Genomic DNA, 15,903 nt, shown 5'->3' on the forward strand with positions numbered 1-15,903 from the left:
AAGTAAATTTTATCAAATATTTTGTTCCAATTTTTCAACCAAAACACTTTTCATAAGTTCTGATTCTTTTTCCGAATAACAAACCAAAAAAATTTATTCAAACAAGCCTATATTAATAAAAGTTCTTTAGTTCTGATTAATTTTCCCCACCGTAGGGCCTAAGTAAAAAAAAGAAAAGAATTGGGCCATTGCGTATCTGTTCGTTACCTACAACATGAAAAAAAAAACCAAGAAAATAAAATCATTGTGAATAGCTAAATGTATGATTAACAATATAAATAAATAAATTAAACTACAACATTTATCAGTACGAGGTGAATTTTTTATTTATTTGGGTACAAGTTGACTTGGGTACGAGTTGACTCGGGTACGAGTTGACTCGGGTACGAGTCGACTCGGGTACGAGTCGACTCGGGTACAAGTTGACTCGGGTACGAGATGACCCGAATTCGGTTTCAAGAACCCACAACCTAATCAGATTATATTAATGTTCTAAAGCTGCTTTTTGTGCTAACTAATAGCAGCTCTTTGCAATTTAGCCATGTTTTCTCAATTCATCTTTTGCCTCCCCAGAATCACTGCAAGATGAAGGCACCACTTGGTCTCACCCTTTGCTTGTTAGCGCATTTTCTGGTTGAAGTGACGTGTGGTGGCGACGGAGGTTTCAACATCCACGGTGGCTACTCTGAGGTTTTCAATGCAGATTCTACCAGCAAGTTGGCTACCATACATGAATGGGGTGCTTTCGATTCGGGAAGTCAGAGCAATAGAAAGGTGATTGACGGCCCTGATGGGTTCTGCTGGTACAACAACGAGCTCGCCTACTGTTTCGTGAAATTTGTAGTCTCGAGTACAAGCCAGCCGAATGAGGAGCACTACCAGATTGAGGGTAGCAAGATGGTTATCAAGGACAGCTCATCTTCATACACGGTGCAAGACTACGGTTGGGGTGTCCAGGAAGCCTATGATGAGGTGGAAGGGAATATAATCGCCGACGGTTACATCTGGAGCGGCAATGAGAACGATTGGGGTTACGGTTATCTACATCTGTTTGTGAAGAAGACAACTCGTCCTTCCTTGTCTGATGCCTTCTTGTTTGAGAGGCGAAATGCTGGGTCTGAGAGTCTGGTTGCTGAGTCGATAATGACCGGGCAGAAAACACCAACAAGCGTCCCACAGAAGCTGTCTGACTTCCAATGCTGGACCAGCAAATGGAGCAGGGATTCCATAGGTCGGTGGACCATGTACAGGCCGCAGACAAAGCTGGTTGACTACAACCCGATCTACGCGGAGAAGACGGTTGAACCTATCGAATCGCACATCCTGAAGTCTCTCACCTTGGAGAACCAAGGATCTGGAGTCACATCGAATGACTTCGCAAAGCTTGGTTCCAGTGAGACCATCAGTCTGTCGTCGACAACCAGTATCTCAACCACGTTCGACTTCGAAGTCGACATCGGGTCGAGCGTCTCAATGGACATTGGTTTTGTGTCGTCCTCTTTGGACATCAATCTTCACTTCGGCTACTCATCAACATCCGCGACAGAAGAGACCCAGACTTCCTCTACAACGTCAACCATATCCTGGCCGTCAACCTGCCCACCGGGGATAAGGATCGATATTGACATCTATAAGATTACGGAGAAGCAGACCGTTCCGATTGAGTTCACGTTCGAATGCAACGGAGAACAGTTTTCAGAGACCCGTACCCTGGAAGCTACGGTGAATAAGCTGAAGCAGCAGTTGACCAATTGCTGTTTGACAAAGTCAGCAAGTCCACAATGCGGTTCGCCCGAGCTGAAAATGTGTTAGACGAGTAGACCAAGGACCGACCAAAATTTTATTTTCTGTAGTATAGAATTGCCATTCGCAAACAAAATCCTGATTTATCTTATAAGGATTTCCTTGTTTGAATTGATTTAGAGAAAAAGCCCCCATTTGAAAAGACCCACGACAGTGGCAATTTCGATGCACAGAAAAAAACAATTTCAGACTGGATTTATGAATAATATTAGAACAACTTTAGGTGCAATTGAAATTTTCCATTAGTTAATATAATAATAATATTGAAGTCTTATATAGCGCACGCATGTCTACCAAACAAGGTCCTCAAGGCGCTGAGTATATACAAACTTTCAGAAAGATAGGTAATTGCAGAATTTTGAGACCCAATTATTTAGCACCTTATAAGGGTTTACAAGGTGCCACAGGGCATAGAGCAGCCACAGCCAGTAACACTGGGGCGAACCCCTTCTCTTTTCGAAAAGTGCACTGGGTTCTTTTACATGCATTACACAACACATGGGACCAAAGGCTTTACGTCCCATCCGAAGGACGGTTACATGCATGCTGGGCCAAATTTCATAAAGCCTTTAAGCGCAAAAACTTGCTAAGCAAGGAAAAGTATCTAAACAGAAACAGGTAATACCGACAATTCATCTCATATTTATATATAAATCTTTGTGAAATCGAACATGCATAACCACAGCTTGTTTCCCTTGATTTTTTGAGTATCAATCATTGGACACTATTGGTAATTGTCAAAGATCAGTCTTCTAACTTGGTGTATCTCAACATAGGCATAAAATAACAAACCTGTGAAACTTTGAGATCAATCAGGTCGTCGAAGTTGTGAGATAGTAATGAAAGGAAAAACATCCTTCGATGGATTTAGAGTGGGAGGTCTCGCAATCAAGCATTTGAAAGCACCCAACTTCGTGTGACAAGGGTATTTTTTCTTTCATTATTATCTCGCAAATTCGACGACCCATTGAGCTCAAATTTTCGCAGGTTTGTTATTTTATGCATGTTGAGATACACAAAGTGAGAAGACTGGTCTTTGACAATAACCAATAGTGTCCAGTGTCTTTAATATTATAATAACACCAGAACATTATAAACATTGAGTAATCTTGCTCATTTTATTTTGATTCAATTATATTTTAAACGTACTTGTGTGGATCAGCTAACAAAAAAATACATTATCTCTTTATTCTTTTGACTTTTAAATAATTGTATCTTTTGGTTGATGGGATTTTTTTATCTGTGCAGATAGAATAAAGATGTTTGGGCTGCATTGGTGAATGGGATTTGAATTTGCTTTCATCTGCATTATTTTTGGTGGCCTACTACATGTATTTCTGATCCGTTCTGTGTGTTAGAAACTAAGCTTGGGCGATATCGATTTATTTTATTAACGATATATCGCCGACAATATATCGCGATATTCGATATAATCGCGATTAATTAAATTTGACATCATCAGTCTTCAAACTCCCAGTGAAAGTTGTAGAAGAGACAGTCATAGCATAAGAGAGGTGTTCTAATGACCTACTCTTCTGGTTTTACTCCAAACCTATGGGGTGCAAGATGTCTCAGCTAGGAATGCGATACTTAATCGATATTGTGATTGATCGCGACATAACGATATTTCAATTAAAACCAAATCGATCCGATATCAAAATCGTTTTCTAAATTAGTATCGCGATATTCGATAATATGGTATCGCCCAAGCTTATTATAAACTATGCATCAAAGTCGGGCCCTATAGACGATGTGACCTATGTTTACATTCACACCGCCCTCTGTTGACAAAACACTCTATACAACATGTTTCGCCGGGCACTGAGTTGCGCAGTCACAGTAAGATTGCGCACATTTTCTAGCTGGCTGCAAAAACACACAAAGGTTTTGCCCGGCGGTATGCCCACAAATCATGGTATGGTTTTCGTGTGACGTCAGAGGTCACATCGTCTATACTTCAGGGGGGCATGGATGGCGATTGCCTCTGTGCCCCTTCAGTAGAAATTTACACTTTCCTCTTACATGTAAGATGCCCTTCACCATGGTGCCCTTGCCCTTTCAAAAACGAAGTATAAAGGCCTGCCATGTCATAGAGCAATTGGCTCACAATCATTCTTTTGTCGATGCGATATGTCTTAGAACTGTATGCAGTTTAACTTTAGGGTGACCATTAAGCTTAGTGACATAATTTAAAGGAACACTTGTTGCCTTGGATCGGTCGAGTTAGTCTTTAAAAACGTTTGTAAGCGTTTGTTATAAAGTGCATATTTTTATGATTGGAAAGATGTTTTGAAAATAAAAGTATCAAATAATAACCCACAAGGGAAACTGACTGGGTACATTTTTAAATGATTTTGGATTGAACGAAGAAAAATTGACTAGAGCGGGATTTGAACCAACGACCTCTAGTTAAACATGCCGGCGCTCTACCTAGCCCTATGTTGGTGGTCTCCCAATTTTGTCAATATCTTTGTTCAGGGGGTGCCTGTCAGAAGCCATTCAACCGCAAACTGCCGTGTAGTCAGGGATCACACCCGGGTAAAGATACAACCTGGGAAGCGGCAGACAGGGGATCACCTTAAGGGGATGCGACTTTTCATATCAGATATCAAATAATAAACCACAAGGGGAAACTGACTGGGTACATTTTAAAATGATTTTGAAAAATTGACTAGAGTGGGATTTGAACCAACGACCTCCAGTTTAACGTGCAGGCGCTCTACCAACTGAGCTATCTAGCCCTATGTTGGCGGTCTCCAAATTTTGTCAATATCTTTGTTCGGGGGGTGCCTGTCAGAAGCCATTCAACCGCAAACTGCTGTGTAGCCAGGGATCACACCCGGGTAAAGATACAACCTGGGAAGCGGCAGACAGGGGATCACCTTAAGGGTATGCGACTTTTTATATCAGATATCAAATAATAAACCACAAGGGAAACTGACTGGGTACATTTTAAAATGATTTTGGATTGAACAAAGAAAAATTGACTAGAGCGGGATTTGAACCAACGACCTCCGGTTTAACGTGCCGGCGCTCTACCAACTGAGCTATCTAGCCCTGTTGGTGGTCTCCCAATTTTGTCAATATCTTTGTTCGCCCCCCGAACTTTGTCCACCCCCCAAACGCTGTTCAAAATCCAACTCAAACGATCCAAGGCAATGTGTTCCTTTAAATGTTTTGCAATGCAGATTAAGACATCACAGCTCTGTTTTGGCAGCCAACTGAAGAGTTGAGCCCAGCCCAACTTTTCCAAATTGTACTTTTTGCGAGTTTATGACAGCAAAATTTGCATCACATTTGCATGTAAAAAAAGTATCAACTAGGTTTTATAAGGGCATTGCACAATTTCAGTTTTAGTAGATCCAGGTTTATACTTCCTGCGATGTAAAACCAAATTTAGACATCACAACTCTTTTTTTCGCTGCAAATGTTCCCTGTGTGCGAATGATTATAATTATTGTGAATTTGTGATGTCGATTCACATCCCATCCCATTCACAGATCAAGTTACTCATGGGCATACATCAGAAAACTGTTCAGGGCAAATTCCTGGGCAGGCCTGTATGCTTCGTTTGGGCAAAGGCACCAAGGCATTTTCTCCTTGGTAAAGGGCACCCTATGAGGAAATTGTAAATGTTTACTGGAGCAATTCACTGGCATCAAGGCAATCGCTTTTGTTGCCTCCATGAAGTATCAGGCCTGTGTCATGTGTGTGAAAAATCAACAAATTTTGAATGTGCCCACCCAAATGATTTGATGGAACTAAGCCATTTGCCAGTTAAACTGCAGTCTGGTGCAATGACTTGCTTGGTCAGAAGTTAGCACTTAATCTTGAAGTCCTCAGACTAAATGAGACTAAAGTATCTGGCCTGTAACTTATTTGTGACTAAGCAAGCCATTGTATCAGACATTTCTAACTCGCATGGCTTATTGAACAAAATAAACAAAAAACTTTACAGAGTACAGTACCTCAGCTTTTCACAAGATTTAATAAACTGCTACGACATGATCACATCTTGGCTTGAAGTTTGTGATGAAATAGTCACATACTGTGTTACCACGGTGATAGAGTCTGCCCCGATGCTACAGTGTTTCTTGGTCATGTGACTTCTCATCGCACAACGAGAGGCGAATATCTTATCGCAGTACTGACAAGGGAAACGTTTGCTGTGTCCCGCGTGGATCAGTTCATGGTCTCGCAGTCCCGTCCCCCGCGTAAACGTCTTATGGCAGTGCCCACACTCGAATGCCTTCGTCAGTGAGTGAGATTTGACGTGTCTCTTCAGTGCGGACATGCAGGAGAACGCTTTGATGCACAACTCGCAGCGAAACGGTCGCTCTCCGGTGTGCGTCCTCTCATGAACAACTTGGTCCTGTCTGCCAGTGAAGGCTTTCCTACAAAAGGAGCAAGTGAACCTTTCCGGTTCCGTGTGGAGCTTTTCATGTTTCCGGTGAGAGTCTTTTTTCTCGTACGTCTTCTTGCAGAATCTACATTGGTATTGCGCGATTACGGATTGATCCAGAGCGACTTCCGGTGTCCGTGACCTTGACGAGGTACTTCCGGCCGCTCGAAGTCTCTACTTCTGGGTGGTGCTTCACCCGATGACGTCTGAGGCTGCTGCGAGCGTTGAAAACTTTCCCGCACGTTGCACAGGCGAAGGTCCACTTGTTAAAGTGTGTCTTCTTGTGATCGTTGAGTGTGTTTATCTGGGTGTACGCTTTACCGCATACATTGCACACGTACGGTTTTAGTCCCAGATGGGTCCTTTCGTGTCTTAGTACTGCACTGTTTGAGGTGAAGGAGCGGTTACATTCCTTGCAAGAAAACGGCTTCTCGTTTGTGTGTTTGCGAATATGAACCACCAGCCCGGCCTGGTCCCCATAACCCTTCCCGCAAACCATGCATCTGAATGGCACTTGGTGGTGTTTCTCGTGGCGAACTCGCATATTATTTGCGTAGAATTTCTTGTCGCAGTACCGGCAGGTCAACGAAAGCTGTTCATGCGACTTCATGTGTCGAGTCAGGTAACTAGACTTCTTGTAGGAGTGATCACACAGACTGCATTTGTACGGTCTGCTGGATGTATGATGCGTTAACGTTGGAAAGGTACGATTCATTTTATTTTGGTTACTTTTTCTGAGCTGTTTTGAAAGCTGAGGAGACCCACAAGAACCATCGGTCTTATCCCGGTTCGACTTCTTTTCCGACTTCTTCTTGGTCCTTGTCGGAAGTGATGCCTGCATCTGAGGATCCGATTCAGCAGAAGTCATCTTTGACGACTGAGCCATACTGGTCAACATTTTAATGGCTGCGGCTATTTCAATGAGCTCAGGATTCAACCTATCCTCAGACGTGTTCATCAAGGATGTATCCATGAAGGGTGCTGTAGTAGGCGTAGCAGTTTGAGCAACTTGGCAGCACTCCTCATCTTCTCCTACCTGTTTCTCGCCTGCTTCAACAAGATCCAAACCTCCACGTTGCTCCTGCGTTATGAATGCTCTATCGCCATGAGAAAATGCCCTCTCAGTGAGAACTTGATTCGACAGATGTCCGAGGTCCTCCGATGTAATCTCTACTTCGTGTGGGACACATTCAGTTCTCACCATCACATCACTCACCACATCACTCACCACATCAATCGAGTCACCTGCAATGCCTGCATTAGTTTCTGTGCAAATTGATGTTCCGTCCTGGTTAGCTTGGTTGTTGACTATCACCACAACGTCCTCAATTACTTCCTGATTTGGCATTAATCCCAGGCTACTTAGTGGCTCAGCCATCTCGATATTTGACCTGAAATGGATTCCAATTTCAACATTATGAGTTGCATACAGGACTGATAAGTCACCGAGTAAATAAACGAAGCTAATTTGCCCCCAACGCCCCTGTTGCTGTTAATAGTGTAAGTGTTAGGGTTCGACATAAACTGCGCAGTCAGTAGTCGAAAATCCCTGGAATTTTACGGACAACTATCTATAGGCCTACATGTATCCTGCCACCACTTTTTCATTCATTTTTTACAAAAAGGGATATCTCATAGTCATTGAAGGAAATGAATTAAATACTATATTATTATTATTACTATTCATATCGAATAAAAAAGTGGTGGCGTGATACTTCTAGAAACTAAGGCTCCCCCATGAGTAGTGGCGCGATACGTTAACTTTCCTCTAGGTTTGGGTATATAAATTAGGCCTGTACCCTGTATAAATAAAAATAGGCCTAGCCTTAGTTGCGATGACGTAACCCTCCATCAGACAGTGTCAGATGGAGGGAGATGGGTTACAACAAATTTAGACCCAGTAACTGGGCGCTCCTTTTTATGAAATGTTATCATTGTCGGTCGTATGACAAATAATTTCGAAAAAGGAGTACAGCGTGCGCCCAGACTTCTTGTGGAGTAATTGCAGAATGCCCCGCCACTCGGAAGTACATTTTTTTTTGCCGTGGCTACACTCAGCCCAGTCGATTCATCCGTGGGGGGGGGGGGGTTGGATTATAGGGTAAGTATAGGGGAGTGAAAATGTTTAAGTGCAAAGGGTGTACCGGTTTGTGGCTACAGCGGCTACATGGGCTACACGAACGAGGCTCCATTGATTAAAGCATGCAGTTTGCCTAAATATGGACGTGCACTTAAGTATAGGGGATGGTTGAGAAAAAGTTTAAGTCCAAAGGGTGTACCGGTTTGCGGCTACAGCGGCTACATGGGCTACACGAACGAGGGTGTGTTGAAGGATGCAGTAAAATATGGACGTGTAATTAAATATAGGGGATGGTTGAAAAATGTTTAAGTCCAAAGGGTGTACCGGCGGGGTGTTCTGCAATTGTGCCCTTCTGGTTCTACTATTACATTTTAGATGGGGGTAGACATAACCATGGCATAACAATCAACAACAAAATTCCCCCAACCCAAAACAGACACAATCGGAGCGCCACACAGTGACAGTCACACTCACACTACTGCTACATACACTTTACAGTACAGTGCACCAGGCATGACAGACAGAGAACCAGAATGCACAGTTATTGCCATGGAATGTGAGACTGAGAGACACTGTACGTACCTGAATGGGATTTCAATTATGGATAACTAACTTTACGACTCAGGGTAGTTGTTTTTAGGAATTTGCCATGTTTGCTTGTCTCAAAAGATTAAAACTTTCAGAATCCATGGGCGCAGCCATCTTCAAAATCCAGCTCTATGTCCAATAATAGGCCGATGAGGGCGCTATACTCATAACTAACGGTCGCGCGAAACTAATAAACTTTTTTATAAGTAGGTCATACAGCCAGATTGGATTTTTTGCTTTTTTACCCCAGAAAAAAACACCCTTTTAAGTCACCCTCATTTATCAAGTCTCATAAACAGTTTAAGCACATCTCCCAGGTTGTAACCTGTCATAATATTAATTTAAAATTACTTGAGCCCCCCCAAAAATGTTAACTTAGAGTGTAGGTTTTACAGAGTCAAAATAATCAGACGGTTTGAATTACTTGGGCGCCAATTTTGCCAAAATTTTAGTGCGATATATGCGTTTGGAGTGTCCTGCACAAAATTTGACTATTCTGGGTGTCCTTTGGGCATTGGGTTCCGTACCACAAAATACAGTGAGGCCTACGGTGTGGGTGTCTTTGGGTGTATCGCAGGGGGCAGGGCGAATCAGGCCTACCACAAAATAGTACAGCAAGGGTTTCTTTGGGTATGGAGGGGGTACCACGATATACAACACGGGTGTCATTGGGTGTTGGGGATTAGGGAGCTCCTACCACAAAATACAGCATGGGTGTCGGAGATAAGTTGGTAGGTCGCCCTACCACAAAGTACTGCTATGGTGTTGGAGATAATTGGGGGTGTCGGAGATGTGTAGGCCCTACCACAAAATACAGCATGGGTGTCATTGGGTGAAGGAAGGGGGTAGGCCCTACTATAAAGTAAAGGGTGCCATTGGGTGTCGTAGATGAGAAGGTAGGCTCTACCACAACACAGCATGGGTTCCATTAGGTGTCGGAGATAAGGGGGTACGCCCTACCACAAAATACAGCATGGGTGCCATTGGGCGTCGGAGATATTAAGGGGGTAGGCCCTACTATAAAGTAAAGGGTGCCATTGGGTGTCGTAGATGAGAAGGTAGGCTCTACCACAACACAGCATGGGTGCCATTAGGTGTCGGAGATAAGGGGGTAGGCCCTACCACAAAATACAGCATGGGTGCCATTGGGTGTCGGAGATATTAAGGGGGTAGGCCCTACCACAACATACAGCATGGGTGCCATTGGGTGTCGGAGATATTAAGGGGGTAGGCCCTACCACAACATACAGCATGGGTGCCATTGGGCGTCGGAGATATTAAGGGGGTAGGCCCTACCACAACATACAGCATGGGTGCCATTGGGTGTCGGAGATATTAAGGGGGTAGGCCCTACCACAACATACAGCATGAGTGTCATTAGGTGTCGGAGATAAGGGGGTAGGCCCTACCACAAAATACACCATGGGTGCCATTGGGCGTCGGAGATATTAAGGGGGTAGGCCCTACCACAACATACAGCATGGGTGCCATTGGGTGTCGGAGATATTAAGGGGGTAGGCCCTACCACAACATACAGCATGGGTGCCATTGGGTGTCGGAGACCGGGGTACGCCTAGTGCCATTGGGTGTCGGAGATATTAAGGGGGTAGGCCTACCACAACATACAATATGGGTGTCATTGGTGTGGAGATGGATAGCATAAAATAGGCCTACAATTATGCATGTATTTGAGTGTGTGGAGAGGGGATAATATATTAACACAAAATAAGAGGAAAATCAGTCCAATTAAAGGATTAAAATCTGTGTTTTCTTTATTATGAAGATCATGATCTCAAAGTCAACATCAACGAGGCATTTTTTGGGGGCGCTATATCAACTTTCATGTTGGAAGGTTGCTTTTTAAACAATCATCGAGAGCCTAGTTCATACTTCCTGCAAATGCGAATGTGACACAAATTTTGACTTCACAAATCTGCAACTAATTATTTGCAACTGTTGAACGTTGTTCAACTTCTTCTCAACATTCGCTGCAAAAACGGCTATTTGATGTCAAAATTCGCTTCGCATTGGCAGTAACAATTAACCGAGTTTTAGTTGTACTGACCTGCTAGTCAATAGTTTGGTAAACTTTGTACTTTAAAGATGAATTTATTCATAACATTAGGTCACATTGCAGGGCTTACACCTAGATTGGCCATATATGGGAGTCAAATTTTGACTCCCATTAAAGTTCGACCGTGTTTGTTCGCAAAGTAAAAGCATCCAATTTTGAGACAAAATATGTGTGGATCATTGTATTCTATTTTTAAAAATATCTTTCTTAAACCAAATGCATTTTATAACAAACGGTTTCGAACGCTTTTCAAAGACCAACTCGACCGATCCAAGGCAACGTGCTCCTTTAAAGCCATTGGACCCTTTCGGTTCAGAAAAAAAAAAAAAAGTTCACAGATTTACAAATAACTTACAGGGTTTACAGAAGGCAATGGTGAAAGACTTCTCTTGAAATATTATTCCATGAAATGCTTCACTTTTTGAGAAAACAGCAAAACAATATAAATTCTCGTTAACGAGAATTACGGATTTATTTGAAACACATGTCATGACACGGCGAAACGCGCGGAAACAAGGGTGGGTTTTTCCGTTGTTATCTCCCGACTCCGATGACCGATTGAGCCTAAATTTTCACAGGTTTGTTATTTGATATAGAAGTTGTGGTACACAAAGTGTGGGCCTTGGACAACACTGTTTACCGAAAGGGTCCAATGGCTTTAAGACCCCAAACCTAAAAAAACCTAGTAAACAAAAATTTAGTACAAACAAAACCAATATAATAAAGAAACTGGACATTCCAGGTACATGTGCTGTGACCAGTCAGGGAGTTTATGGGTTACTTTGTTACCAATCCTTTGTGGACTTGGTCCAATTTCATGAAACTGTTAAGCAGAAATTTCTGCTTAGCACATGTCTTTGCTGAGCAAGAAATGGCTGTGGTACCAGTCGAAGCAACGGTTACTGTATGGTGTTCCGGCTAGTAACCTCTTTTGCTAAGCAAGTAATTTTAGTGCTAAGCAAGTTTCTGTGCTTACAAGCTTTATGAAATTGGGCGCAGCTAGCTGGAAAAGGACGTCCATTGCTCGTTTAGCGTTTACGCCCGCCTCTTTCCTTGAGACCGAGCTGCAAGGTGCATCCGTTGCTGAAATTATAAAACGCCAGCGTATTTAAGTCCTTCACGAATAATCCCTGCATTGAGAGAAAGCGAGAGAAAACAAATTGGTCACGATTATATATAGAAGAGTTTGCGGTAACACCATGTAATAACAATCTCTAAATGAGTTGGGGTGGTTCTTAAAAGAACCGTTGGGTTAACTCGACGTTTCGATCAGTAATGATTAATGGATATTAAAATTACTTTAATACATCATTGTAGGTCATCAGTACAAAAAAGTTGAATGTCACATTTTCCATGAAATTGAGTTAGAATTTTATGCTTTTTTTCCAACTCAATTCACTTTGTTCCATTCACTTCAATTTACATCCAAATCCAAACAAATAAACAAGACACTTAGGTAGTGAATAGAGAATTATGTTTTACAAGCAAATGGAATAATGATAATACATGAAGTAATACAATTATACAACATTTACAAGCAAAGGCAAAATATAAACTACGGAAAACAAAACAAAAACCATAACAGAGCACAAAGAATGGAGTTGGAGGGGGCCCATTGAAAGCAAAGATTGTTGAGTATGGACCCCCTAACGAAAGCAACGAAGCAAAACTAATAGGTGGCGAGAACAAGTAAAACGTAGTGGCATAAAACAAATCAGTTATAGTTATAGCTTTAGTTTTTTTCTCAGTGATGTTACAAGATTGTCCACATTTTTTAGATATCGCCAAAAATCCGGAACGAATATGTCTACGCAGGAAGAAATAACCCCAACAGCAATACATAATTTGAGAGATGTCACGGACAGTAACCACTTCTCAAATTCAAATTTTGGGGTTTAAAAAACAGATATCTTTTTCCATAACCGCAGTACTTCAAAGCAAAAAGTTTTTCATTATGCAGCATACTCTCCAATAAGCTTGGGCGATATCGATTTATTTTATTCATGATATATCGCCAACAATATATCGCGATATTCGATATAATCGCGATTAATTAAATTTGACATCAGTCTTCAAAGTCTAAGTGAAAATTGTAGAAGAGACAGTCATAGCATAAGAGAGGTGTTCTAATGACCTATTCTTCTGGTTTTACTCCAAACCTATGGGGTGCAAGATGTCTCAGCTAGCAAATACATCGCGATATATCGTGATTATCGCCATATATCATGATATATCGATATTTCGATTAAAACCAAATCCATCCGATATCGAAATCGTTTCCAAATTAATATCGCGATATTCGATAATATCGTGATATCGCGATAAATTACCACAAATTTCCAGAGTCATTACTGAACGTAACACTCTCACAAACAAGTACCAGAAGAGGTCATGACATGAAGCTCTTTAAAAAAGGCTGAACAAAGGGCTCAATCTCAGAAAACACTTCTTCACACAACGAGTTGTGGATAAGTGGAATAGACTCCCAGCCAAAGTGGTCAACGCCAAGACAACCAATCAGTTCAAAAACAGCTTCGACAAATACTTGAATGAAAATGGATATGGGGGTGGTAAAAGGCATAAGCCTACAATACTAAAAATCCCATCAAACCTTCAAGCCATTGGACCCTTTCGGATCAGAAAAAAAAAAATAAAAGTTCACAGATTTACACTTAATTTACAGGGTTTACAGAAGGTAATGATGAAAGACTTCTCTTAAAATATGAGTACATGAAATGCTTTACTTTTTGAGAAAACGGTAAAACAATATCAATTCTTGTTAGCGAGAATTACGGATTTGTTATAAACACATCGAAACGCGCGAAAACAGGAGTAGGTTTTCCCGTTATTTTCTCCCGACTCCGATGTCCGATTGAGCCTAAATTTCCACAGGATTGTTATTTTATATATAAGTTGTGATACACGAAGTGTGGGACTTGGACAATACTGTTTACCGAAAGTGTATAATGGCTTTAAGTGTAAGTGTACAATGCTAAAAGTAAATAAACTTACACTTACTTACACTTGTTTGATGGGATTTTTAGTATTGTAGATGGGATTTTTTAGTATTGTAGGCTTATGCCTTTTAAGGTGTAAAGCACAAACAACTTACATCAAACTGCAATTTCTGTTTCCCTGCCGGCATGCTAGTCTCCTCGAAGATCTTGGCCTTGATAACCGAGATGGTATCGGTCAGTGGTAGGGTCATCTGAAGGGCTTGACCGCTGCACTTCCATTCGGGCTTATCCGGCATCGGAGGTACCATCACCTGGAACGATACGGGACCCTGAAATAACAAGAAAGTGGAAAGCTTAGTGATAACATCTCGTTTCATGACTAGAACTGCTCCTCTGGTTGGCTATAAAATACGGCACTTTAATTACCTCTAAAAATGTCCCCTTTGCTCCCCGAAGTGTACCCGGTGTTACCCAACATTGTTTCAGACAACATTTTGCTCTCCTTGTATTAACAAGGTCCAGTTTGATTGTAAACCCAAAGTGTACCCAGTGGTACCCGTTTAAGTAGGGAGGGTATGAGAAACAACAAAATGGACAATGACAACCAACATTGTTTCAGACAACATTTTGCTCTCCTTGTATTAACAGTAGTGCTGGGCGAATAGTGAAATTTTGTTATTCGGATACCGCTGGCCAACTATCCGAAATTAACCGGATATTCGAATAATTTTTTCGCCGCTAGAGGGCGCTATTTAATAAAAAATAAAAAATAAAAAATAAAAAAAATATTTTTTTTTGCCGCTAGAGGGCGCTGTTCGTTTGTGAATGAGATCATATGGGCGGATTGATATAAGTTTTAGACAGTGTCACTCGGTTCATTCATAAAAATGACCGGATCTAATTTAAAGATGGCGATTTGCTTTTTCTTTTGATCGTGATTGACTCTACGTGAAGGAAAACTTTTGTAATCTTTGAACAAATTACGTCAGAAATGTCATTGTTTTAAATCTTCACGGAGGTGAGCATAGTTAAATACTTAATATATGCTGTTTTATGCTGTTTTAATAGAAGTTTCATAAGGATTCAGACAAAACATTCATGTCAGTTGTCGCCCGACGTCCGCGGATATTCGGATATTAAAGAATATCCGGTTACTTGGTTGTAATTACAGAACTATCCGGTTTATAAATAGCTATTCGCGCCCTATGCGGATATCCGGTTAAGAAAAAAAAGGCATTCGCGGTTACGGATAGGAAAACCTATTCGCCATTAACCGGATATTCGAATAATTCGCCCAGGCCTAATTAACAGTGCACTTTTATTGTTAACCCAAAGTGTACCCAGTGGTACCCGTTTAAGTAGGGAGGGTATGAGAAACAACAAATGGGTACCACAGGGTACACCCAAAGTGTACCCTGTGGTACCCGTTTAAGTAGGGAGGGTATGAGAAACAACAAATGGGTACCACAGGGTACACCCAAAGTGTACCCTGTGGTACCCGTTTAAGTAGGGAGGGTATGAGAAACAACAAATGGGTACCACAGGGTACACCCAAAGTGTACCCTGTGGTACCCGTTTAAGTAGGGAGGGTATGAGAAACAACAAATGGGTACCACAGGGTACACCCAAAGTGTACCCTGTGGTACCCGTTTAAGTAGGGAGGGTATGAGAAACAACAAATGGGTACCACAGGGTACACCCAAAGTGTACCCTGTGGTACCCATTTAAGTAGGGAGGGTATGAGAAACAACAAATGGGTACCACAGGGTACACCCAAAGTGTACCCTGTGGTACCCGTTTAAGTAGGGAGGATACGAGAAACAACAAATGGGTACCACAGGGTACACCCAAAGTGTACCCAGTGGTACCCGTTTAAGTAGGGAGGATACGAGAAACAACAAATGGGTACCACAGGGTACACCCAAAGTGTACCCAGTGGTACCCGTTTAAGTAGGGAGGATACGAGAAACAACAAATGGGTACCACAGGGTACACCCAA

General features: G+C 41.9%; 2 protein-coding genes and 1 pseudogene across 3 annotated transcripts in view; 1 reads left to right on the forward strand and 2 right to left on the reverse strand.

The window, feature by feature from the left end:
* The window catches only part of LOC139942482 (uncharacterized), a 15,873-nt gene extending 11,902 nt beyond the window's left edge, over nucleotides 1–3,971 (forward strand). The window contains exon 2 of one of the 2 annotated variants that reach the window (XM_071939287.1): nucleotides 574–3,970. In XM_071939287.1, the coding sequence (XP_071795388.1) occupies nucleotides 586–1,812 (1,227 nt within the window). In that variant the 5' untranslated portion in view covers nucleotides 574–585 and the 3' untranslated portion in view covers nucleotides 1,813–3,970. Of the gene's footprint in view, nucleotides 1–573 lie in introns of both variants that reach the window. The other variant, XM_071939286.1, reaches the window with a different exon arrangement.
* A 190-nt stretch (nucleotides 3,972–4,161) lies between these two features.
* On the reverse strand, nucleotides 4,162–8,999 carry LOC139942479 (uncharacterized; annotated as a pseudogene).
* Nucleotides 9,000–10,619: 1,620 nt separating this feature from the next.
* Nucleotides 10,620–15,903, reverse strand: part of LOC139943111 (splicing factor 3A subunit 1-like) — a 28,208-nt gene continuing 22,924 nt past the window's right edge. Inside the window, exons 16-17 of the mRNA XM_071939928.1 lie at nucleotides 14,060–14,233; nucleotides 10,620–12,077 (exon numbers count right to left, since the gene is read on the reverse strand). Coding sequence (XP_071796029.1) covers nucleotides 11,976–12,077; nucleotides 14,060–14,233 — 276 coding nt within the window. The 3' untranslated portion in view covers nucleotides 10,620–11,975. The remainder of the gene's footprint in view (nucleotides 12,078–14,059; nucleotides 14,234–15,903) is intronic.

The sequence above is a fragment of the Asterias amurensis genome, chromosome 10 (assembly GCF_032118995.1).
Source record: "Asterias amurensis chromosome 10, ASM3211899v1".
In the NCBI taxonomy this organism is placed as follows: Eukaryota; Metazoa; Echinodermata; class Asteroidea; order Forcipulatida; family Asteriidae; genus Asterias; species Asterias amurensis.